Genomic DNA, 25,724 nt, shown 5'->3' with positions numbered 1-25,724 from the left:
TGCATTTGGTGTGAAATATGTTTTTTCTCACCCAACTTTCATCATCAGCCATATAGGACACTTGTAAGCTACGTTGTAATACAATAGACAAACTATGATCAGCATAAGTAACGTTTTCCTCATTATCATCATATTTTGGTTTGTCATTGGCTTCATCTTTTTCTCCATCACTATGATATTCAACCAAAGTAACAATCCTCCTATTTAGATAATCTAAAACAATAAGCCCAAAACCATGATATTTAAAACATTTTCGGCCACTTAGGGTAGAAGAATCAGGTATTTGTTTGTTACTAGCAAATCCTTCACCCTTGTCTTACATCTTTGATATCATCTTGCTCTAGAGAGTAGGCTTGAAATTTTCTCCTTTTATATAGCCTTTTTTTTACCCGTACTAAGAACTCTTTTCAAACTTCTATTGTTTTTCAACTTTTAAATCCAACTTGTTCACACCATTTAAAGACCAATATAGTTGGAGTTGAATCATTTTAGCAATCTCATATTTCAGACCTCCTAAGTATCTTGCAATTGTTTGCTTTCTGGTTCCAAAAGCTCTCTTTTTAATATGAGATTATTAAACTCTACTATATACTCTTCTATACTAAGATTTTTTTGCTTGAAATCATAGATTTTGAGAAAGATCTCTTGCATATAGTTGTTATGTAATTATTTCCTCTTCAACTCCCTTTTCATTTTCTCACAATCTTACGCTTCCCCTCACATTCTCTTAGCTTTTTCATATTTTTCCACTAAAATGATGTATTCCATCTGAGTTTTGAGTGCCACAAGCTTTACCTTCTTTTGTTCTAATGGTTCATGAAAATCGAATATTCTTTCTACTATATTAAGCCAATCAATAAAGTCATCAACATTGATTTTACCTTCAAACACCGAAATATCCAATCTTAGGTTGTATTTGTTCTACCACTCATCTTGGACTCTATGCATTGCTTGAAATCTTCCCGACTCTCTTGAGTGAAGAGGTGTATCATCATCATAAACATACTTTTGCGTATCATCTTCATGCTGGTTGTTTCTACTTCGAAGTTCTTCAATGATTTTATTTTATTTTTTGTAGACTACATAGCAGTAGTTGCAGCCTCAAGGACTCAACATCATCTTTATGGTCGCTACCTTCACCAATTATATCTTTTTCATTTCGCCTCGTCATGATATCTAAACGTTAGGTCTAATACAAAAATGATATCGGGGTAATGTGGAATGTATTTTGAAAGAAAACTGATAGTATAATTGTATTTACTGGAATAAGTTTTTCAGATAGAAAAGAAATGAACTCATGATAATACTTTAATAAAATTTAAAAAATAGCTCATCACTAAGTTTAAAATCACAAAGGGATATAGAAAATTTACTACCTCAAAGATAATAAACAAGGATACAGAACTGAAAATAAAATGCTCACCACTCAAGGAAGCATTCAAGAGATACAGAGAGAGCTTCTGCCAATATCATTAGTTTCTAAAACTCTTTTCTAATCCTAAAATATCAAAATAAATACTAGTGCATGAAACAACCCTTAATGCATAGAAAATTATGAAATTAAGTGTCTTATAACTAATAACTAACTCATTTAATGTATTTTTTGGTTATGAAGAAAAGTATCTTGAAATAACTTTAACTTTATTCGAATAATACGTTCATGAGCTATTATATTTGAGTGGATTGAGTTAAAAAACTATGTGATAATATTGTGGGATGTAAAGAATATCATAACACCAACAAGATCTATATTGTAAAAAATTAGGCACTCTCATGTCACTGCACAATCGTGATCTTAAAATGAGAGTATAGCTAAATAAATCCAAAGATCCTTTTTTTTTTTAGGACATTTTTCCAAAAGGACATTTTTCCCTGACCAATCCAAATACAAATTCATTCTTTCATGCCAACTGTTATACATTTATGTATCTAACAGCCGCCGGGGCCAAACCCAATGACATGCTTTGAGACATCATAAACCACGTCCAACCCCCTCTGTTGCACATTCCCTATTATGCCCAGATCGGTGTCAGCTCTATTTGCAGCGAAGGCAAGGCAAGCTTGCGACAAGCTCGCAATGTACAGTATTCCCGTGATGTCCAAATGGATAGTAGCCCCGCCACCCAAGTGCAACGCCACCTCTGGGACCGTCACTTTGTCGAGTCCGCTGAGGTCGTAGCATGTGTCCAGAATCGACAGCGCCGGTGCCGACTTGTATGCTGTCATCTCCTGCCGGAAAGCCGACCGGAGGGCGGAGTATGCCGTGGGCGGTAGCCTTGTGATCACCGTACCGGAGTCGATGATGGTCCCGGCGACGGAGAACACGGTGGGTGGTACCAACAGTTGCTGACCGCCAACGCTTATAGCCGTTAGAGTAAGGTAGTAGAACGTCGGCGAGCTTGCGCCCGACAGCATCGGGGTGAACCGGAGATCGGAGGAGGGGTAACCACCACCGAATCTCAAGTAGCCTGTCGAGCTCGAGGTCGGTGGCAAGCAGTAGGTAAAGACTCCACCGTACCTTTGATACGTCTGAGAGACAAAGGACGGCTTGTCGCGGCCGAGACCGATCAGGCCGGCGGCCTTGCCGAAGAGGCCGTCGTTCCGCTCGCCGCACCCAAATCGGAAGTTGGGGATGACGTCGTAGGGCGTCAGCCAGAGCGTGTCTTCCGCGTAGAACCCCACCGTGTAGGAGTTATCCCCGTACTGGACCCCGTAAACGCAAGTGGACGAGCTGCAACCGGAGGCGCCGAGGTCGGTGCAGTAGGCGGAGCTGCAGGAGATGTTGAGGTACGTGGAGGAGTGGGATGGGTCGAAGATTGGGTCTTGTTGCTGGTAGCAGGTGACGACGCAGGGCTGGCACTGGATCCACGTGACGTCGCTCCCGGTGTCGAAGATGACGGTCTGGTCCCTCTTCGGGGTGCCAAAGCCGACGATGACCACGTAGTTTCCGGTGCCGAGGGAAATGCCGCTGTGGGCGGGGATGGACGACGCTGCCCGTGCATCCAGCTGTTGGTCCTGCTTGGGGGCTGTCGAGACTCGGCCGTGGAGGCTGTCGACTCGGGATTGATCGTGGTCGAGGATCTGCTTGTGAGAGAGCTGATGATGGAGGTCGAACGGTGAGCACGGGCCGTGCCGGTCGAGGACCGTCAGGCTTGTTTCGTTGTGGTTTACTCCATCTCCATCTATATGTGACGTGTATATACATTTAAGGAAGAACAAGTAGATGCAAGCTTAACAAAAAGATGATGCGGATGTTGGTTCTGAACTTGGTCAAAATTATCGTGGAAGAGTCTCAGATTTTTGTTTGCGAAACCTACGAAAGATTCGTTGTTTGTGAGTTTTGACCAGTAGGTGTTACTAGTTGTGAATCTGCCGTCCAGGGAATCCCCAGAAAGAAGAGCAGAGAAAGATAATATAATGGTAGGAAGTTTCCTCAATCATTTGAGGAAGAATCTTGGCTTTTGCTTACGTAAGCGTTGTTGTTTCTACATGTTATGTTATGGGGGCCATCCCAAAAGGTTTATCGGTGGTGAGTTTAGCGTATGGATCCAATGCCGACTGCTTTGTTGTCTCTTTTCGTATTCGGAACTGTTTTAGTACTTTTTTTGTTACTTCACCGTCCTTGTTGATCTCTATCTATCTACATGCAATTGGGAATAGGGATACGGAAGAATTGACTGCATAAAGAAAGAACTCAGTTTGTTGTTTCGAGCAAACCATCACAGCAAGGAAACCTGATCTAAGTTTTGATTTGAACGTTGCTTGCAGATTCTTTAATTACTTGACTCTGTAGAAAAAGATCGACACAGCCAGTAGGGATGCGCGGAACATGAACATGAAAGTCAGCACGCACACCTTTGTACGATGAACAAGCATCGCTCGGCAGCAAAGAACGGATTGTGACATGTTGATGGGTTATTCCTCCTCCATGAACTTGCCAGCATATACCAAGACATGCAATAAGTAAGGCGAGATAGCAAATGACACAAGGAACGGAAGCCATCAAAAAGGGAAATAGAGAGAGAGAGAGAGAGAGAGAGAGAGAGAGAGAGAGAGACGACGACGACGCCTCCTTGCTGCTGGATAAATAGCATCTTGTGCGAGAGTACGGCGCCTTGTCCGATGGAAAGAATTGAGGAAGCTTTGGCCAACGTAGGGGCCTACAACTGCTCCCAGTTGTGGAAGCTTTCACGCCTTGGATACATCAAACAAGCAAGCTATAGCTGGCTCGACGGTGACGGGATAACGCCCAGCCTATTGTATCGGTACTATCCTTTCCCCTACACCAAATGTTTAAGATAAGGTATGCGCGCCTTTCAGATTCTTCCTCATGCGCCAAGACGATAACAAGACCAAGAGAAGTGATATCCGCGGTCTTTCGCCTAAACCATGTTACCTGTTATTTCGCTTTAGGCCATACAGATATGATCACGTACTAGATTTCTTTCTTCCCCATAGTTTAACGTGGGAATGATTTGTTGTCATCTGACTGGATTGGACCTCATTCTACTGCAAAACAAGTTTAAGGATAGAGAGGAAAGAAAAAGGAAATAGAAAAGAACATTGTTCTTGAGACCTGTATGATACTGATAACAGAGATATTTCCTCAACTGCATGAGATGTGCTTTCTCTTTATCTTTATAATTTTACTCTTCATTCTATTACTTTATCATATATATCTCGAGTTTTCTGCATTTGATACCATCTCCGTTATGACCAACCAACCAACCATATGAAACAGCTTGCTGAACATCTTTGCCTAGCTTAGTCAAACTTAGTCTAAGTCCTCACAGCATTATGGTTCTCCTTCAATATTATATCCACTGTCGGCTAGATATTAATTGTGTTACACGCTATTGATTCTTAGTCAGGAGCTGCTGTTTACTACAGCCCAGATATGGGAAGAGAAAGAAATTGCAAGTTGTGGTCCATCTTATCATCGACTTGTTTCAGTAGCGACCACTTGTGCTTGTGATTCTAATCTCGAGGAGCGTTTGAGTGTGTGTCTGCGAGAGATGATTGAAGAGCAAGCTTTCTATAATAGATGTGCAGTTTGAGGATATCACGATGGCTAATATGAATCACCCACCAAGTTTTATATGTAAAAACAAAGACTTGCTGCATTGACTATGAAGAAACTGTGCCAAAGGAGGGATTAATTTAATACATAAAAGTCTACTACTATTGTGTATGAGATTTATCAAACATAAGAAGAATCATGCATCGAAAGCTAAAGAATTGAGGAACTTGGAATCAGAAATTGGAGGTTGAAGTCCTCAAGAAACCCACTGTAGGTTGAGAAATTAGATGAATATAATTTGGACAACAAGACGTGAAGATATTATATTTGGTTAGACATCCAGAGGTGATCCATTGCTTTGTCTGATGTGTGGAATGCACATTTCACATGGACAGGTAGATGCACCAATTTAAACAAAGAGAAGACAGAGAGGTCTATATATATATATATATATATATATATATATATATATATATATATGGTAGGTAGCACATGGTTTTGATAGTACTATTATTATTACTAGTACATTTGATTTGGGAAGGATAAGCACATTTGACATGTACTAGTAATACTAATTATTTTAATATTAATAATTATTTTAATTACTAGTAATACTAATTATTAACTGTGCCAAATAATTATTAATAATAACACAAGATAAGTACTAGTAATACTTATCTTGTGTTATTATTAATAATTATTTTATTTGGGAAGGATAAGCACATTTGACATGTCATTATGGGCTGCAGGTATAGAGAGAGAACGCCCAAGTTTTAGCTTTATGGGCTGTGGAGAGAAGAGAATCTGCTCACCATCGTAAGAATAACGATCGACGAATTGCGCCATTTTGGTGCGAAAGTTTTTTTTGTCTTTTTTTTCTCGCAAGTACTCCAAGTGTAAACCCCGACGTGGAAGTTGGTAATCTGACCGTAAGTCTTCATATCTTGTTGCGTTTTAGCACTAGGAAATTGGCCGTCAGTGGGTTCTGATCACCTCCGTCATGCTCGTGAGATATTATCGGTTTCCTACTAAAACAATGTTTCTGGAAGTTCTTTCTTATCCCTCTGATGTACATACAGTATGTTTACGGGCGAGTATTCGTCTCTTCCTTTCTTGTCGTTGGAAAAAAATAACGGAATAATTCTTTTCCTCTTGTGTATCAAATAAGTTTCTCATCAAAATATGAATTTGATATCAAAATCACATATTAACCACAACAGTATAAATAGTAGAGTAATAAATCAATCATACAGTGAGACCAAATTTTTAATATAAAAAACTAAAAAAAATCACGGGATCGTAGTCCACTTCAAACTTCTACTATCAAATAGTAAAGATAACAGGTTTACAATAAGCCTTCTTTAAAATAGTAAGAGGATTATAATAATATTAAGATCATATATCTTGGCTCATATCTTCATCACATAGATAGATCTCATAATAACAGAATTTTAGGTCTTACAAAGTGGGTATAGCAGGAAAGTACCTCAAAGAGGGTAAGCTACAGATCAATACTGTTAGGATTGTAGAGCTTGTTGTAAAGATTCTCTGCATAAAACTTGGATCAAAACTAACAAAGTTTAATCCCTGATTGTCAAATAGAAAACTCAAAATCCTAATTTTTCTCTCTCTTTATTCTGTCCTCTCGTTGTGTGCCGTCACTGTTTTCTCGTTGCACGCACAAACGCTTCCTCTCGTTCACTGCCCTTAACTACCTGTATCCCTTCTTTTTTTTTTTTTCCTTTAAATTGCTAATTTGGGCTGGGTTATAAGCTTAAATCATTAGTCCAAGCCCACATATGGGTTGGCCCCAACAATTCTCCTTCCCCAACTTATATAGTGGGTTGTACCAAGCCCGCTCTTCGCTTACATGTTTTAAGCTTCTCCTTAGGTAAAGACTTTGTTAACACATCTGATCCATTCTTATTGGTATGCATATTTTCCAATTGTAATTCTTTCAACTCAAGCACATCACGAATCTAGTAATATCTCACATCAATATACTTGGATCTAGAATGATATGTTGAATTCTTGGAGAGGTAATTGACACTTTGACTGTCATAGTAAACAATATATCGTTCTTGTTTCAAGCCCAATTCTTGTAGAAACGTTTTGATTTATAAAGCTTCCTTGCAGACTCCAGTAATTGCTATATATTCTGCTTCTGTGGTTGATAGAGCAATACAATTATGTAACTTAGATTGCCAAGAGACTACTCCCCTTACAAATATCATCAAGAACCCCGAAGTAGACTTCCTAGAATCAGTATCACCTGCCATGTCTGCATCTATGTACCCTTCTAACATAGGTTCATCACTGTCAAAACATAAACACAATCTCGAAGTATCTCTTAGATATCTTAATATCCATTTCATTGTTGTTCAATGTTCCTTTCTAGGATTAGAAAGAAATCGGCTAACAACTCCAACTGCATAAGCTATATCTGGTTTAGTACAAACCATAGCATACATCAAACTGCCTACTGCAGATGAGTAAGGCACTCTGGATATTTCTTCTTTTTTTTTCTCACTTGTAGGATATTATTTCGAACTAAGCTTGAAATGACCTACAAGTGGAGAATAAACTGCTTTGACTTTACTAATGTTGAATCTTTCAAGAACATTTTCAATGTAGGTCTCCTGAGATAGTTAAATCTTCCTTTTCTTCCTATCATGAAAAATCTTTATGCTAAGTATTTGTTTCACCGATCCCAAGTCTTTCATGGCAAAAGACTTACTTAGCTCTGTTTTAAACTTTTTAATTTTACCGGCATCATGACCAACAATCAGCATATCATCAACATATAATAGGAGAATAATAAAATCATCGTATGAAAATTTCTTCAAAAACACATAATGATCATATGTAACTCTATTATACCTTTGGCTCATCATAAAGAAATCAAACTTCTTATATCACTGTCTAGGTGCATGTTTGAGTCCATATAAGCTTTTCTTAAGCTTACACACCAGGTTTTCCTTTCCCTTGACTTTGAAACCTTCTGGTTGCTCCATGTAAATTTCTTCTTCTAAGTCACCATGAAGAAATACGGTTTTCACATTAAGTTGCTCAACTTCTAAATTCATGTGGGCAGCCAAACAAAGAACAACTCGGATATAGGACATTTTTACCACAAGAGAAAATATTTCTTCAAAGTCAATACCTTTCTTCTGACTAAATCCTTTCATAACTAGTCGTGTCTTGTATCTTTGTTGTGAGCTATTATTTTCGGTCTTCAATTTGTAAACCCATTCATTCTTGAGAGCTTTCTTCTTTTTAGGTAACTTTACTAAGTCATAGGAGTGGTTTTCAAGTAAGGATCTTATCTCTTCTTACATGGCTTTAACCCACTCATTCTAATGCTCATGTAGAATAGCTTCTTAGTAAGTTTTTGGCTCTCCCCTATCAGTAAGCATAACATACTCATGTGGAGGATATCTGGTAGATGGTTGTCGCTCTCTAGTGGATCTTCTCAATGGAATCTCAACTGGTGGTGGAGGTCCTTATTCAGTTGGTTCAACATCATCAATTGTAGGAGTCTCATCACTGACATTCTCACCATAATCTTCTTGTTCATTTCCCCTATAATCATCATGAACTATAGGTGAAGGAACTAGACCCAAACTCCAAGGAATATAAACAAAGGTTTTTGGCTTATCAACATTATCACCATCATCAAACAATTGGTCTTCAAGAAACATAACATCTCTGCTTCTAATAATCTTCTTATTCACTGGATCTCATAATCTGTATCCAAACTCTTCATAACCATATCCCAAGAAGATATATGCTTTTGCCTTATTATCAAGCTTGAACCTCTCATCTTTGAGAACATGAACAAATGCTTTACACCCAAAGACTCTCAAGTGATTATAAGATATATCTTTTCCTTTCTATACTCTCTGAAACATCACCTTTCAGAGGAACTAATGGAGAAAGATTTATCAGGTCAACTATAGTTCTCATAGCCTCCTCCCAAAATGACTTAGGTAACTTGGCATGGGAAAGCATACACCTAATCCTTTCTTCAATAGTTTTATTCATCCTTTTTGCCACACCGTTCTACTGAGGAGTTTTAGAAATTGTTTTCTCAACCCTGATACCATGAAACCTACAATAATTCTTAAAAGGGCCCTTATACTCGCCACCATTATCTACTTCAACACACTTTAGCTTTTTGCTAGTTTCTCTTTCAACACTGACATGAAACTCTTTGAAAACATCAAGTACCTGGTCTTTAGATTTCAAAGCAAAAGCCCAAACTTTTCTAGAATGATCATCAAAAAAAGTAACAAAATAAAGAGCGCTTCCAAGAGTTCTAGTTTGCATAGTACAGACATTAGTATGAACTAAATCAATAACATCTGATCTTCTATATGATGGATATGTATGAAATGTAACTCTTTGTGTTTTTCTAGCTAAGCAATGATCACAAGATTTAAGAGATGTACCTTGTAACTCTGGTAAGAACTGCTTTTTAGTAAGAGTTTGAAGTCCATTCTCACTGATATAACTAAGTCTCTTGTGCCAAAGATCTATACTTTCACCCTTCTGAATTGTATTAATCTCTCCTTTATGTAGCTTAGCTTCCATGACATAAAAAGAGTTAAGCTTCTTTTCTCATGCCACAATTAAAGAACCTTTAGTAAGTTTTTATTTGCTTTCACTAAAATAATTAGTGCAGTGGAAAACTTTCGTCGGTTAAAATCTAATTTCGTCGAAAACCGTTTAAAAGATCTTTAAATTAAAAGCATACGGAAGTGTAGTTGATGTAAAGCAATGAAGACAGTTTGCAATTAAGATAAATAGCAGAAAGTAAATGCAAACTAAGATTTAGAGTGGTTCGGTCAATCTTGACCGACATCCACTTTTGGCTTCCTCTTTCGATGAGGTCACCGATGTCCACTAGAGGCCTTCCTTCAATAGGCAAAGGTCAATCACCTTTTACACCCCTCTTCTCCTTTTACCGGGTTTAGGAGACAACCCTTACAAGCACTCACTTACTCCTCTCTAAACGGAATTCTAAGTTTAAGGCTAGAGGAGGGATCTCTCAAGTGATTTCTACAGCGTTTCTTTGCTTTTAGACTCTCTGTGCTTGTGTGCTTTAACCAGGGATGAGAGGGGTATTTATAGGCTTCAAGTTGATTCAAACTTGGAGCCTAAAACTTTCCCATCCCGGGTTCCCTGGGCACGGGCGATACCACCGCCCGCGTTGGGCGGTACCACCGTCTAGTGTCAGTCTGACTAATAATGCCCTAGCGGTACCACCGCCTGGGGTGTAGTGTTGGGCAGTACCACCGCCCATACTAGTGGTACCATCGCCTGACACAACCTCGAAGACTGTGCCACGACGGTGAGACTTCTTGGGGCATTGTTTGGGCTTCTTATTAGGCTCAACATAGTTCTTACATGGGCCTAGCTAGCCCCTAATTGGGTTTGCCCAAATCCAAGCTCAATTACGTGCTAACTATGAAATCCTAAGACATTTGTTAAGCAAAACAAGTCCTTATGTCTATTCTTCCGGCGAGCTTCCGGCGAACTTCCAGCGAACTCTTGGACTTTACGACGATCTTCTTGGCGAGTTCCGACAAGCTTCTCTGGCAAACTCCGAGACTTCTCGGTTGGTTCCTCCAGAACTTCCGACGAACATCTGAACTTCCGATGAACTCTCGAACTCCCAACGTAGTCGCGTCCTTGACTCCAGGACTTCATTTTGCTTTATGCCTTACTATCATAGTTAATCTTGCACATGTAAAAACACACTTCGATCTAAACAATTAATACTAAGCATTAATCAAGTTGTCTGGCATGTCATTGGTCTCTCGACGCTTCATCCGATTCTTCAGCGCATCGTCCTCTCTTGTAGCCTATTGCCTAATCAGCTAGTTGACTCCGCAACTCTGATACCCTTGGCGCAATGTCCGCTCTTCTTGGCCCGATGTCCGAATCCATGGCTCGAAGCCTTCTATCGATACATCGACCGATCCATCGGCCCGACGTCCAATCTTCTGACATGTTCCTCTAGCCCAATTGGATGATATTGAAACCAAGAATGAAAGATCTCTTGTATTGCAAAGATTTGTATGGACCTTTGCAGGGGGATAGTGCAAAACCCACAACTATGACAAGTGATGAGTGGAAGAGGTTAGATAAAAAAACAATTAGGTTTATTCAACAATGGCTTGATGATAGTGTCTTTCACCATGTTTCTACTAAAATTTTTATATATTCTCTTTGAAAAAAGTTGAAAAGTCTCTATGAAAGAAAAACAGCTAGTAACAAAGCTTTTTTTTATCAAAAAACTTGTGAACCTAAAATATAGAGAGGGTGCTTCTATTGCTGAGCATTTGAATGAAATGCAGAGTATTACTAACCAGTTATCCTCTATGAAAATGTCTCTTAATAATGAGTTCTAAGCATTGTTACTTCTCAGTTCATTACTAGAAAGTTAGGAGACACTAGTGGTTTCCCTTAGTAATTTTGCGCTGGATGATGTTATCATCATGAGTCAAGTAAAAAGCAGTTTGTTGAATGAGAAGTTGAGAAGAAAGAATTCAGCAACATCTCAGAATAATTCATAGGTACTTATCTCGGAGAATAGAGGAAGGTCCAAATCTAAAAGAAAGGACATTACAAGAACCAATGTAAGCAACCTAAGAAGAGCAAGAAAAAGAGAAAAGAAGTGGAGTCTACATAGTCAAAGGATAATACTACAACTACAGTACAGGGTGGTGATTATTTGATTTTGTCTCCTTTTGATGATATTTTTTTCTTGTATGTGTCAGGATCTTGAGTGGGTGATTAACACAGGTGCTTCTTATCATGCTACACCACGGAGGGAGTTCTTTGCTACATACAGGTCTGGAAATTTTGGTTTTGTCAAGATAGGCAACTACGGCACAGCAAACATCATTGGCATGGGTGATATCCATTTAAAGACCAACCTTGGCTATAAGTTAGTGCTTAAAGATGTGAGGCATGTGGTTAACTTGAAGCTGATTTTAATTTCAATTAGAAGACTAGATAATGAAGACTATGATAACATATTTTACAAAGGACAATGAAAGCTTAGTAAGGGTTCTCTTATTATGGCTAGTGGAAAGAAATGTCATACTTTGTATAGGTTGCAGGCCAAAGCTTGTGGTGAACGAGAAGGGCCTGCAAGCTTTTTTCAAGAGAGAGGTATTGTCAGACCTCAAAGGTACTCATCTGAACCCTTGTATTGATTGTTTGGCTGGTAAACAACATAGAGTTTTATTTATTAGTCCTACTTTGTTTAGAAAAATACATGCTTTAGACCATGTTTATATAGATGTATGTGGTCATTTGAGGATAAAAACTCCTGATAGATCTGTTGATGTTCCTGGTATAAGTGGTGCACTTTATTTTGTCACTTTTATAGATGATTTTTCTAGGAAAGTTTGGGCTTATGCTTTGAAGACCAACGATTAGGTGATTAATGTCTTCAAAGAGTTTCATACTAGGGTTGAAAGAGAGATAGAAAGGCAATTGAAATGCATAAGATCATATAATGGTGGTGAGTACACAGGATTATTTAATTATTATTACAGGTCACATGGCATCCAACATGAGATGATAGTTCCTGGTACACCTCAGCATAATGCTATTGTAGAGAGAATGAACCACACTATTATGGAAAAGATCAGATGTATGCTTTCACAAGCCAAGCTACCCAAAAAGTTTTGGGATGAAGCTTTAAGGATTGCAGTTGATGAGATCAACTTATCACCATGTATAGCCCTAGATGGTGATGTTGTAGAGCATGTATGGCCAGGAAAAGATGTTTCCTAGAGGCATTTGAGAGTGTTTAGTTGTCGTGCATTTGCACATGTTCCAGACAATGAGAGGTCTAAGTTGGATAGTAAGACTAAATAATGTATTTTTCTTGGTTACTCACATGATCGGTTTGATTATAGGCTTTGAGATCCAGAAAAACAGAAAGTATTTAGAAGCAGAGATATAGTCTTCTTTGAGGATCAAACATTTGAGGATATGAAGAAGAAAGCACCAACCAAGATTTCTGCAGAATGATTAGCAGATTGTGACCTAGTTACTCCTCCAGTATATCAGGGTGATGGGGGAGATATGCAGGAAGATGGTGTAGAGCCTGATGTTGATCTACCTGCAGGACATGTTGAGCAAGAAGAAGTTGGAGAGCAACTTCCCGCAGAACCTCAGTTGAGAAGATCTTCTAGACAACGTCAACCTTCTAGAAGATACTCTACAGATGAGTATGTGATGCTTACTGATGCAGGTAAACCAGAGAGTTACCAAGAAGCAATTGAAAGTAAGAAGAAAGATAAGTGGTTAGTTGCTATGCAGGAAGAGATTGATGCTCTTCAAAAGAACCATACTTATGATTTGGTACTACTACCAAATGGAATGAAGACCTTACCAAAAGAAAGACAAGAGATATACCAACAGCTGGTCGACATGGCTTCATATTAAGGAGTCATGAGACAGTTTTCCTTATGGGCTGAAGAGGGAGGTTGTTGGGTTGACAGCTCATATTCAGCCCAAGATGGGCTTTATCAACCCACAACTCATCCCCTCTTAACCTAACCCTAATTTCTATTAGAGGGGGTGTGGTGGCTATGAAAATAGGCATAAATAGTGCAGCAACGAGGGCAACAGTGACGTGATCCTTGTAGCAACAAAAAGGAGGAGAAAAAGATAAAAATCCAAGGAGAAAGTAAGGGAAGAAAACAAGGACAACGCAGAGAGACTGCTCTCAATCATCCAATAGTGTTCTCATCTCAGGTTAGATCAAATCTACAATAGATTCTTACTATGATTACTTAGGGAGAATTAGGGAGGATTTAGAATATTGAGCACAATGATGTAATCCTTATATCCCAGTTATTCTTTTGTGATTGTTGCTAGGTTTTGAGTAAGAGATTGAGATTTGTATATTTATTATTATTATAGCGGATTATCTCTGTCTCGTGAATTTTACCCTTCAAATTTTTCATGTATATTTTAATGTTCTATTTGATTATAATTTTATTTAATTTCGTTGTATATTATGATATGTTAATATTTATTCATATATAGAAGTTATTTCTATATATGATATGTTATATATCCCTTTCACGAAAAGACGGTTCTCAGGATGTGATGGCATCCATCCATCATAGTGAATTGACTGCTTTCTACGATTCTGACTTATACAGCAACATCCTGTTCAGGATGGAATTGCATTTCCAAGCTTAACATTTTACATGCAAGTTTACATCGATCGACGAGGATATATTACGAAGCATATGCCACAAGTCTTCCAAGTCAATTTCATTTATCTCAAGTAATCGATATATTATGAATAAAAAGTGTGAGAAGACGCCATCATCATTTTGTAATATCCATGAAATTTATTTAAAATTTAAGTATAATTATCAGTAGCTCCGATAACCATTTGATTCCAATCGGAACAAAATCAAAATTGAATCGATTTAATGATTTATTGATTCCAAACCGAATTAGAAGTAGTTGAATCGACACTTAGAAACCAAAACAGATGGTTTCGGAATCAAATCGTTGGTTCTATGATTTTAAAATTTTAATTATTTAGAAATAAAATTATAATTTTTTTTTTATATTTTTAATTATTTTAAATTAAAAAATAAAATAAATAATAAATTAACGATTCGAATCGAACCATCGGTTGCTCTTATTGGTTCGATTCCATTTCGGTTCTTGATTTTAGAAAACCGGAACTGTCAATTCCTCCAGAATTATTATGATCAGAAATAATTAAAAAAAAAAATAAAATAAAATATTAGGACAATTTAGTACATAACTAATCTATAGTTTCTCGAAACTAATCTTTCTTTTCTCAAACGAGGAAAACAGTCTCTTGTGATGATTCTAAGATTAAGGTAAGTATTTGATGACTTTTATTTGGCTTGGTTTCAAGACTAAAACATATATGCTTTTAACTAATAAAATTATATGATTTTCAAGTATTGAATGAATTATTGGTTCTTTTTAGATATCTATTTTGATATTGTGTTCATTTAAAATGATCAAAAAAATATTTGATTATTATAGTTTTAAATATTCTATTATTTATGATGCTATGTGTACGATTGATTTTAAATTATTTAGTTAATTGGCTAATATATATATATATATATTTTAAAAAATATATAAATTAATTATTAATCTTCAAATATGTAAAGTAAAGTAATATATTGGATTTATAAGAAGATCACACCATCATATTTGGAAGATCTTTATATAATCCGTCAAGTCGGATCAATCTATTAATGTCACGAGTGATGCAAAAGTCTAAGACGGCACATGCACAACGGTGATGGCATAACAATCTTATCTTTGATCGGGGAACCTACTGAAAGAAAGATTTGAGTTAATCGTAAGGTAGTGTATTTTAGCTCACACTCCCTTTATTTGCCAAAAAAACATAATGTCACCAATCAACTCGATCCAAAGCATCCTAAACATAATAATCTTTTTCATTGGTAGCTCAAGATAGAAAATTAAGAACCTAATGGGATATAAAGAGAAATAATTTTTTATATGAACAAATACTAGCAGGCCATGATATGCAGCGGAATTAAATGAAATCATAATCAAATAGAAAAGATATACGTGAAAAATACTTCCAATGTGAATAATAAAAACCATGGGGCAAACTAGAGATAATCCACCATGAGAATAATGAATATACAAATCTCAATCTCTTACCCTAAACTCTAGCAACAATCACAAGAGAATAACTAGGATATAAGGATCATATCACTGTCCACAATATCTAAAACCTCCCCAAGTAATCATAACAAGAATCTACTGTAGATTTGATCTAACCTGAGATGAGAACACTACTAGATGATTGAAAACAGTCTCTCTACGTTATCCTTATTTTCTTCCATTTCTTTCTCTTATTTTTCTGCCTTTTTCTTCATATCTTTTCTACTGCGAAGATCTCCACCTTGCTGCCCTCGTTTCCATCCTATTTATGGAGTATTTGGCAGCCATCACACCCCCCTAATGTTAATTAAGATTAGGTTAAGAGGGGATGAGATGTGGGCTGATAAAACCTACATCGGGCTGAATATGGGCTGTCAGCCCAACAGAACCACCATTTAGGCTCGGTGATGGGGATTCTTTGCAATGGCCTATTCCTTTTTTGGATGGCCAATGCTACATCCTCTATTTCGTTTAGTCCCTTGTATGCCAAGTTTAATGTCGTCCAAAAAAGAATAAAAATTTTCTCTAAGTGGATCCGAGGTCAAGACATCTTTGTTGTATAAAGACTAGTATCAAGAATTATTCTTTAATGTTCGAATTAAGTTTTTTAAAAATAAATTTGAGAGAAAAAAATAATATCTAATCTTGATAATTATACCTGTATAATCATCGTCCTCCTCTAACCACTTGCGATTAGGGAGATTATTTTTATAATAAAAAATATTCAATTTTTTTTACTGATTATTATTATTATTATTATTATTATTATTATTATTATTATTATTATTATTATTATTATTATTATTATTATTATTATTATTTTGTTATTTTCTAGTAATATGATGGTGTCGACACATGAATAAAGTGAAACATTTCTCATACCACTTTGTATTGGAGGAAGGAGTGCATCATCGTCCATCTCGAGGATGCATATAGTGCAAGGATAGTAGCAACGTTTTGTATCATCGTTCATCTCAACGGGTCACCTCTTGTATTAACCATTTTCCCTTTTTGTTGTGTGCATTTGTGCTACTTTTTCTCCTCTTTTTTTTTTTTTTTCTTCTTTTCCGTCTCTGAGCCTTAAAACATCCTATTTGATTACTTGCCAGTTCTGACGTGCAGTGAACCTTTTCGATAATTAAGATTTATTAATGGTTTAATGTTAGAAAATATGTATACGTAAAAAGAGGATAAAAAATAGTCTCGAGAGAATCTATTAACTTGAAACTTCTTTTGGATTGAACTGATGTTAATTCTAATTAGTATGATTCATTGTTCAACAAAGAATTTCTAAGAGGAGATAGTTGGAGGATGGACTTGAGATGATAATCAGAAACTGTTGCTGCTTTTGTTTGTCTGTTTAGGTATCTTCTCACTGATCTGTGTTTTTCTTTCATCCCATTGTGTTATAGATTGTCCTGTTGCTGCTTGTTCTCATTAACTTCTAATTTTTCCTCTCTCTTTAATCTCCACATGATTTGAGCTTTTGTGGCACGAAGAATTGGCCTACATCTCCTCTGATGTTGCCTAGACAAACCTCCTTGTTCACCATCTTCTACTGAGAGGAGGGGAAACGAAGGAAGAAGAGAACATCTTGGTTGTCTGATATAAAGCGCCACATCAATGGTGATCGGAGGCTGTGGGCCTGGAAAAGCATTCCATCCGTTTGGCACATGTGCTTTCCCATGGTCCTCTAATATTCCATTTGTTTGCTACTTAGTTTCAGAGTTCAACGAGAGAGTAAGCAATGATAGAAGGTGGACTATTTGGATCTGCTTCTTTTTCTTTGTTGTTGCTATTGGATCTGTGGATGATCGCTTGTTCTAAGGTCTTGCTTGTTGGGGATAGTAGGAGGGATCTACAAGAAAGCCATCAATGAAGACCCCACAATTGGGTAATAGAACCGAAAGAGGATTGGAGCTGGGAGAGGGCGTGCAGCCTCAGTAAAAGAGACACAATAAAAAGAAGAAAAGAAAGGATTAGGAGACACAGAAATCTCCAGACTGTTACAGAAGATTGATACTCTTGATGTCTCCCTTTCGGATATGGGTCATTCTTTTAGCTGCTCTCCTTGCAGATACCATGTGTCCTCCTAATCTATTGCATCCCAACAATGTTAGAATTCTCCACCCTTGGCAAATTACTAGAGAGAGAGAGAGAGAGAGAGAGAGAGAGAGAGAGAGAGATGGGACACGGAGAAGAGTGGATCTGGATACAAGTTGCCAAGCTCTGCTACTGCAACAACTAGAACTACTTCTACAACTATCACTCCCCACAACAGTGGATGTCCTGTGAAGGGAGCTACTACATCTCGACATGTTCTGTTCAGACTTAAGGATGCAAGCCCCAAAACTCTCCCTTTCCCCTTGTTCTCCACCTTCATCCCACGTCCACTTCTGAGACATGCTTAGCTCACTCAAGACCGATGGAGGAGGAGCTCAAGATACCCACCTTCATCCCGATCCTCACCATCCGAATCCTCAACCTGGCCTGATCTCCTCGACTGTCAATGCACGGCAATTACTGATCAGCTGTGCCGAGCTCGTCCACTGCGGCGACCTCCCCGCTGCTGAACGTGCGATCTCCATCCTCACCGCAGCAGCAGCCCCCTATGGCGACTCCATCGACCGCCTCATCCGCCAGTTCTGCCGTGCCCTCTCTGTACGTATTGGCAGGGTTTCTCCCTCCGCCGCCTCCTTGGGGTCACTCCAATCATCCTACTTGTTGTTCAATCAGATGACCCCATTCCTCCGCTTCTCGCACCTCACTGCAAACCAGGCCATCCTCGAGGCTGTGGATGGCCACCGCCACATCCACATCCTCGACTTCGACACCTACTACGGCCTGCAGTGGCCGCCCCTCCTCCAGGCCATCGCCGACCGCTCTGACCCTGGTGATCCTCCCTTCATCCGTATCTCTGGCACCGGAAGCAGCCTCGAAACCCTCCAACGCACCGGTGACCGGCTTCGAAATTTCGCCCACTCTTTGGGCCTAGAATTCCAGTTCCACCCTCTTCTCCTCCCTCCTTCCGTTCACTCCACTAACACCAGTTACAATTTCACCCCATCTTGTTTACAATTCCATCCCAGCGAGACTCTTGTAGTGAACTGTGTACTGTTCTTGCACAAGCTACAGAGAGAGGACGGAAATGACGACGGATCTCGGAAGCTGCAGGCATTTCTTCGAACTATACGAGTGATGAACCCATCGGTGGTCACGGTGGCAGAGAGAGAAACAGTACACAGCTCGCGGAGCTTCATGCAGAGGTTCGTGGAGGCCCTGGACTACTACACGGCAGTGTTCGAGGCATTGGAGGCGACGCTGCCTCCGACAAGCGAGGAGAGAATGGCGGTGGAGCAGGTGTGGCTGGGGCGGGAGATCGAAAGCATCGTGGGTGGGGAGGGCGACGGGCGGAGGGAGCGGCACGAGCGGTGGGATAGTCTAATGCGCGATGCCGGATTCTCGAGCCTCGCTCCCAGCACCTTCGCCGTGTCGCAGGCGCGGCTGCTGCTCCGCTTGCATTATCCTTCAGAAGGGTATCAGCTCCAACTGGTGAGGGATTCCTTTCTCTTGGGTTGGCACAGCAGGCACCTCTTCTCTGTGTCTTCTTGGCACTAAAAGGCTACTTTCATTTGAAGTGGATTCTGGGATTATTGGAGATGCGATCAAAAATGAGGACGAGGGACGGAAGTTATAAGATACATCTATACATATACATATATATATATATATATATATATATATATATATATATATATATATATATATATATATATCTGATCTTGGCTAGAAACCCTAACCCTAGCTTGGTCTATATTCTAACGGGAGGAGGGAGGCAGCAAGGGGATAACGTACGCACGTTGCATGGGAAACCTTGGATTTGTGAACACAATCGACAAGTGCCTTCCTGCCTTCACGTAGGGTTTTCTCCCTTGCTTCTTTGATCTTTTATGTCTTTGAACTGTAGCGAGATCATGTACTCCATGTAGATTGGTCTGCATTGATTGTTGCGCTTTTTGGTTGAATTATTACGACATTTCATGCAGGGTATCATTGCAGTATGCTGCTGTTATATATCTCTCTTTCTTCAGTTTATGCTGCTAATTGGCACTCACCAGAGTCCTCTGCTAATTGGATCGCTTTCTCATTGATGGTCATGCTTGATCACCGCTACATATTATCACATAGATTGAGCAAGCTTTCTTCTTAGAAAAGGAAAAAATGAAAGAAAATAGAGTCCAGCTATTTGTCATGTGTCTAAAAAGATGTTATCTGTTCTTCCCTTGTGCGACTGTCTGAAATAAATGCCTCTTAGTATCCAGTGAAAGTGCATCATTTCTCCATGCCAACCTGCTTAAATCCTACTTGCTGTTCCCTTTAAGCAAAATCATGGTTACTCGCAAGACCAAACTTTTGCCAACCTCCTTTAATTTAATCCACCTTTTGGCATAAGTCATTCCACTCGGAGGACCTTTTCCTTGGGATCTTCCATGTCCGATGAGCTTTCATGATTGCCTACCTGCAAAGCTAGGGCTTGTCGAATAAAATGGAACCTTTTGTGAGAAATAAGAAAACCGGACTCAAAATTGCTAGAAACATTGGATTTATGTATCCTCGAAAGATAGACAGAAAAAGAGAGGGGCAGTCAAGATAGTCTACATTTTCTATTATTGCTGATGTACATTTCTTTTTCTGTCTTCCTTGTTGTAAGGACTTTTAGGCTAAATAGTATAGATAGATGAAGGGCTTATCCAGTTTTCATTGTCATATCTGAGATTGATATGGAGACCATTGAAGATATATTCTTTTTATGGTTATATGGTTGTTTGTGATGGTCCTGAGTTACTTTGTCCTTAATTACTTTAATCTTTTCTTATTAGTATTCTCTCTTTAGTTTGAGTGTAGTTGAGATTCTTACCATAATACTGTAGTGCATGGATGGATGTAGACTTTCAAGCTATTCATCTAAATTTGTCTGTTATTTGTTCTGTGCTTGTCACTCTACTTCTCCATAACAGTAGTCACATGCAGATTGATTTGTGTCAAACGCAGATACCTCCTTATACAACGCAATATACTGCATGTATCATGCTCTCATTGTCATGGAACAGAAGGAAGTAAAGTAGAACATGGAATCAGCTGAAACTGGATTAACTGATTCAAGCATAACTATCATCAATTGGTTTCTCTTATGATGTGAATCAAGAAAAGAATGCCATGTGGAGGTGGTTCTTCTTGGAGAAACCAGAAAGGGTTGGCAAGAAGGGGAAGCAGTGTAGACAAAGCTGTTGTACAAGTGAAAAAGATAAGATTCTACGTTTGTTTGTGTAGTGATTGAATGGGAGGAAGGACAAGATATGATGAGATTACTGCTAAGAACTGGGCTTCTTCTTTCCCTCTCTTGGTAGAAAGAGTGGAGAGACACACACCCTAAACTTTCTTGTTCGTGTCCAAATGCAAATGCCAACACTCAGGAAGGAGACATCACGCCCATGTGTGTGGTGGGTACGTACCGGGGGGACAAAGGCATAGAAGCTAAACATGTCCATCGTACAACTTCGAGTAGAAATCCTTTCTGTACCACGTACAATGATTCATTGATTTCGTTGGCTACCAGAGGGATCTGATATTAATGCAGAATCCAACATTCCCGCAATTATTGTACTCGATGCAACTACTCCTCTTCTTCTTTTCCTTGCTCCCAAGCTCGTTGGGTTAAGTCCCTTCATGCATGTCATGCACTTCATCATTTACAGGTTAGATCATGCAGCTCATGTTTCTAAGAGTGATGTGTTCCATCATTGGACCGGGGAGAGTTAAACGCGGATGTATGTTCATGGCTAAGCATGCTAATGGTGGATTTGTTGCGGTGAATTAATACTGAAAACATTGCCACCACTACTTCCCATCTTTCAACTGGTACATGAAGAATACAAATCTGGAGTGCTTTTACAACTGTCAATTATCTATAAAAATGACATCCGATAGGGCCACAGTGTAGTTCACCAGCCTTTGAGATGAGGCTCACATGGACATGGATTGACTTGTCCTCAGTTGACTGAATGTGTGTATATATATACATATATATTTATATATGTATATATACATATATATATATATACATATGTATATATATATGTATATATATATATGTATACATGCATATATATATATATATATATATATATATATATATATACATGTATACATATATATATATATGTATACATATATACATATATATACATATATATATATATACATATATATATATATACATATATATATATATGCATGCATACATATATATATATATATATATATGTATATGTATATATATATACCTAACTGGACTTTTGGAAATCAGCAAGTTATATGTATGCTGTACCCAAATCTAATCAAGATCTGAGCCAATTAAATCTGAAAGTAAGATGGTGTGGAACTCAGATTCATACGCTTAATGGCCCAGCAGTAGTGTCTCTCAGATGAAGAATGAGACACGGGAGCAACAAGAAAGCGCCCGTTGCGTGTTGGCGTTTCAGTGTGTCTGACACAGAAAGATCCTCCGGCGATTCTAAAGCCACTCGTCGCAGCAACAGCTGTGGGAACCGTGAAAGCGCTGTTTGCTCCTCTTTTGCTACAGTGCTCCGACATCTGATGCGCAGCAGCAATCAGAAAGCATGGGAGTTCGTGGTCCACCAAGCACCAGCACAGGGGAGGACAAGCTCAGCTTCCATTAGTGAGTGATCCTATCTGGGCATCTTGTGCATTCCTCTTACAGGATCACATGAGAAATTAACTCTGGCTTCTTAGATCTCTGAGAGGAAACCACCGGAAGCCAGTGTTAATAATGGATTCCCCAGCTGGTGACAGGGATGTAACAAAGCCACTCTTAGTGCTTGCTTCCAAGTGATCGGAGTGTTTGTATATGGGCAGACCTGTGAAAAGTGGTACGTGTGAAAGTCGCACACGATGGAGCTCTGATGCTCCAAGAGGCATGTTTCTGGATGACTACGACAGATCTACATGAAGATTAGTGATGCTCCAAGAGGCATGTTTCTGGTTGACTAGGACAGATCTACATGAAGATTATTGTTCTTGGAAGACAGCGAGTTAGATTGCTGTTTCCTTTTATTAGTGTTCTTGGAAAGGAGATAAGGGGATTGGGATATGACTGACGAGATGAAGCGCGACGGTGTCACAAAAAATGGCTTTATTAATGACAGGAATACAAAAAGAACCATCTGCGAAATCTGACTCGTATGAGGCCCAGCAATGACTGTGTTGCCTAATAATTGGCACGCATTGCACCGACTTCGACAGACGACACACGTGTGGTGGCAGCGAAACTATGCCAAGAACGTGTAAGATCTATCGTAGATTATGTTATGACGTTCCTTCCTCTCTCTCTTGCCGTCTGCCACCCTGACGAGAACGTGTTTGTTCTTTCTTCGTCTCTCTCTCTCTCTCTCTCTCTTTCTCTGACGACGTCTGCCACCTCGATGAGAACTTTTTGAGCTAGCAACAGTTGCAATCTTTCTTCATCTCTCTATCTATCTGCATCGTATTGTCAGAGTCGCGCATGATACACTAATAGTGGCATCAGCTCTTCTAAAGAGCTATTTAGATTCTATATCTATCGATGATTGCTTCATCAAAAGATAGAGCTAACAGTTCTAATATCTTGACCACACAGGAATCAGCTGTAAACTCTTTCTATAGTCACAGATCTCGTGTAAGAAGAAACAAGTATGTCAAAGGTATTTGTTGATGGAGCTCAAACAACTCCAATCTACTTGAGCTCAGCTACTTAAAAAGAGAAAAAATGGTAGCTGTTGCAAGTAAGTGAGACTCGTAAGAACTGAGGTTTCTGCCTTACCTGCTCACCTGAGAACTGAGTATGAGAGACTGGTGCAGGGAGCCCAGGATTACCGCAGAACCGGTGGGGTTCCTGGTCTGCGTTCAGTATTCCCCATCTGTTCCATGCACGGATCTACCAGCAAGAATCTTTTGGGCTGGCATTTGGATTCTTTCCTCTTTGGTGCATGCTCGATGCTTCTTTGTGTGGGACGGTCTCACATCTCTTCCTTGATCAGAGATTAGGTTCAATCACATACAGAATCTGAGTTGAAAGCCATCTGATACCATTATTTAGTTGACGCAGGTATTGTGGATTGAGAGGAGCGAATGAAGAATTAGTTTCATAATATTTGATGATATTTTGTTGTCACAAAGTGGTAGAACTTAGTCTTATTTTTATAAAAGAAAATGCTTGAATGTTTGATACTATATATTCTTTACAATTGATATAGTTGGTGGAATGTGATAGACTCGTGAAATCACGATGCTTGTGAAAATACTATGTTTTCTTCTGGCATGATTTATCACTACGTGCATCTCTACAATGTAAAATCATCGAACACTGCAGCTGCTTTACCTAATACCCTAGTTTATTTCACGGTGGAAAATGTCTATTACTGTAGTTTATTTCGTAGGGTAGGGTAAAACTATCTATTACTATTGTTATGCAACTGGAGCAATAGCTCAATCTTTACCTTCGGTTAGTAACTACAGCAAATAGGTCAATCGTTACTTACGATCGGAGGAACCGAACCCTAGTGTTTTTTCTTTATAGTATCCCGATAACTCCTATTATGACAAATTTTCAACTGCAGGGACAAGTCGTACTGTGGCTGATAGCCGCAGGGATAGACTATCGAAAACCGTAAGTAGAGGTATATTTTGTTAATTATCTTATGTGACCAAGGCAAGCGATTATGGTGCAAGAGTCCATCCCCATCCCACTCCACGTCGACGACCGTGGTTGTCTCGTATCAGATCACAGTGCTTCCACTTTCCACGTTTAGGGAATGAAAGAGGCGATGGAGTCACTTGGAGCACAAATTTCAAGGAGGAAAAGTAGATCGTTTCAAAGGTTGATGAGGTTGATTGGTCCTCCTAAGTTTGTGCAGTGAAACTTAATTTTGCTCAAGTTACTTGGAACCTACGTCTTGTATTCGAATCATCTTGTGGAGGACTCAGATTCGAATCATATTGTAAAATTATAGTAGTTGAGCGCGCGGTGAATAAGGAAGGATGGGAAAGATTTGGACTTGCTTCCCGTTCTAGATAATTGAAAAATTGATGAACATGTATGTTAGTGATCATTTTGGTTGTCAGCTTGAAGAAGTGATGAAGTTGATCCGTCTGATGCATTTTTCGGGTGTGTCGTGACTGAGAACAGAAACATCTGGGCTGGTTGATGGATGGTGTACTTTTCATAAACCAAAGGACCTCGAAAAATTACATCCGAGAAATAAATCAAGAAATAAATTTAATTAAAAGTCAGAATATCTGAGTGCCTAAAAATGCTATGCTCACCTATGAAACGTCATAGACGGGAGGGAGCATCGGGGATGTTCTCTTTTTACATGATTTATTTATTAGACATATCTAAGTGGCACTGTGCCACTATTTTGTTGATCGAACGTGCTTCTTCTTATCGATTGAACATGCTCTGGCGGTGTCATATCATCTCATCACCCAAGTTAGTCATAGATGTTGAGCATCAATTAATCACTTACAATTCCATTAGTTACTACTATGTGTTGAGTTTTTATTAATTATAAAATATATTCGGTGGTGCACGAGATTTTCATCAACATGTGGTAGAGGATCAATGTCTATAATACTTAAATCATTATATTTAAAGAGATTATTTTCAAGAATTTAAATCTCACTATCGAAGAGTAATCTTATCCATACATAGCGTGTTTGGCAAAAAAAAAAAACAAAAGGAAGGCCATCAAGTCCAGTAATCCACTGTGGCCTTTCGTTTGATATGTGGCCTAAAGAATCAAATCCAACACAACGGCGGGCTACACAAGTGGAAAGTATAATGATATCAATAAAGATGAAAATATAACTCGAATAAGAGTTTTTCCATCCTTTTGGTCGATCAAACACAGTTAAATGT

At 38.8% G+C, this 25,724-nt stretch overlaps 2 protein-coding genes across 3 annotated transcripts; one reads left to right on the top strand and one right to left on the bottom strand.

The window, feature by feature from the left end:
- Positions 1–1,776: 1,776 nt before the first annotated feature.
- LOC135628664 (aspartyl protease family protein At5g10770-like) lies at positions 1,777–4,052 on the bottom strand. Of its 2 annotated transcripts, none has more exons than XM_065135473.1 (2): positions 3,856–4,052; positions 1,777–3,176 (listed from the first exon to the last, which is right to left on the bottom strand). In XM_065135473.1, the coding sequence occupies exons 1-2, from the start codon at positions 4,001–4,003 to the stop codon at positions 1,930–1,932; spliced, it is 1,395 nt and encodes a 464-aa protein (XP_064991545.1). In that variant the 5' UTR covers positions 4,004–4,052; the 3' UTR covers positions 1,777–1,929. The 2 variants fall into 2 exon arrangements, with proteins under 2 accessions (XP_064991545.1, XP_064991544.1); XM_065135472.1 differs by having other exon boundaries at positions 1,777–3,182; positions 3,856–4,051.
- A 13,856-nt stretch (positions 4,053–17,908) lies between these two features.
- LOC135628715 (protein MONOCULM 1-like) lies at positions 17,909–19,433 on the top strand. The gene has a single exon (XM_065135571.1). It carries the CDS (start codon positions 18,152–18,154, stop codon positions 19,364–19,366), a length of 1,215 nt encoding a protein of 404 aa, XP_064991643.1. The 5' UTR covers positions 17,909–18,151; the 3' UTR covers positions 19,367–19,433.
- The last annotated feature ends 6,291 nt before the right edge of the window (positions 19,434–25,724 follow it).

Source organism: Musa acuminata, chromosome BXJ3-1 (assembly GCF_036884655.1).
Source record: "Musa acuminata AAA Group cultivar baxijiao chromosome BXJ3-1, Cavendish_Baxijiao_AAA, whole genome shotgun sequence".
NCBI lineage: Eukaryota > Viridiplantae > Streptophyta > Magnoliopsida > Zingiberales > Musaceae > Musa > Musa acuminata.
The sequence above is the reverse complement of the archived record's forward strand: the minus strand, read 5'-3'. Positions and strand labels throughout refer to the sequence as shown.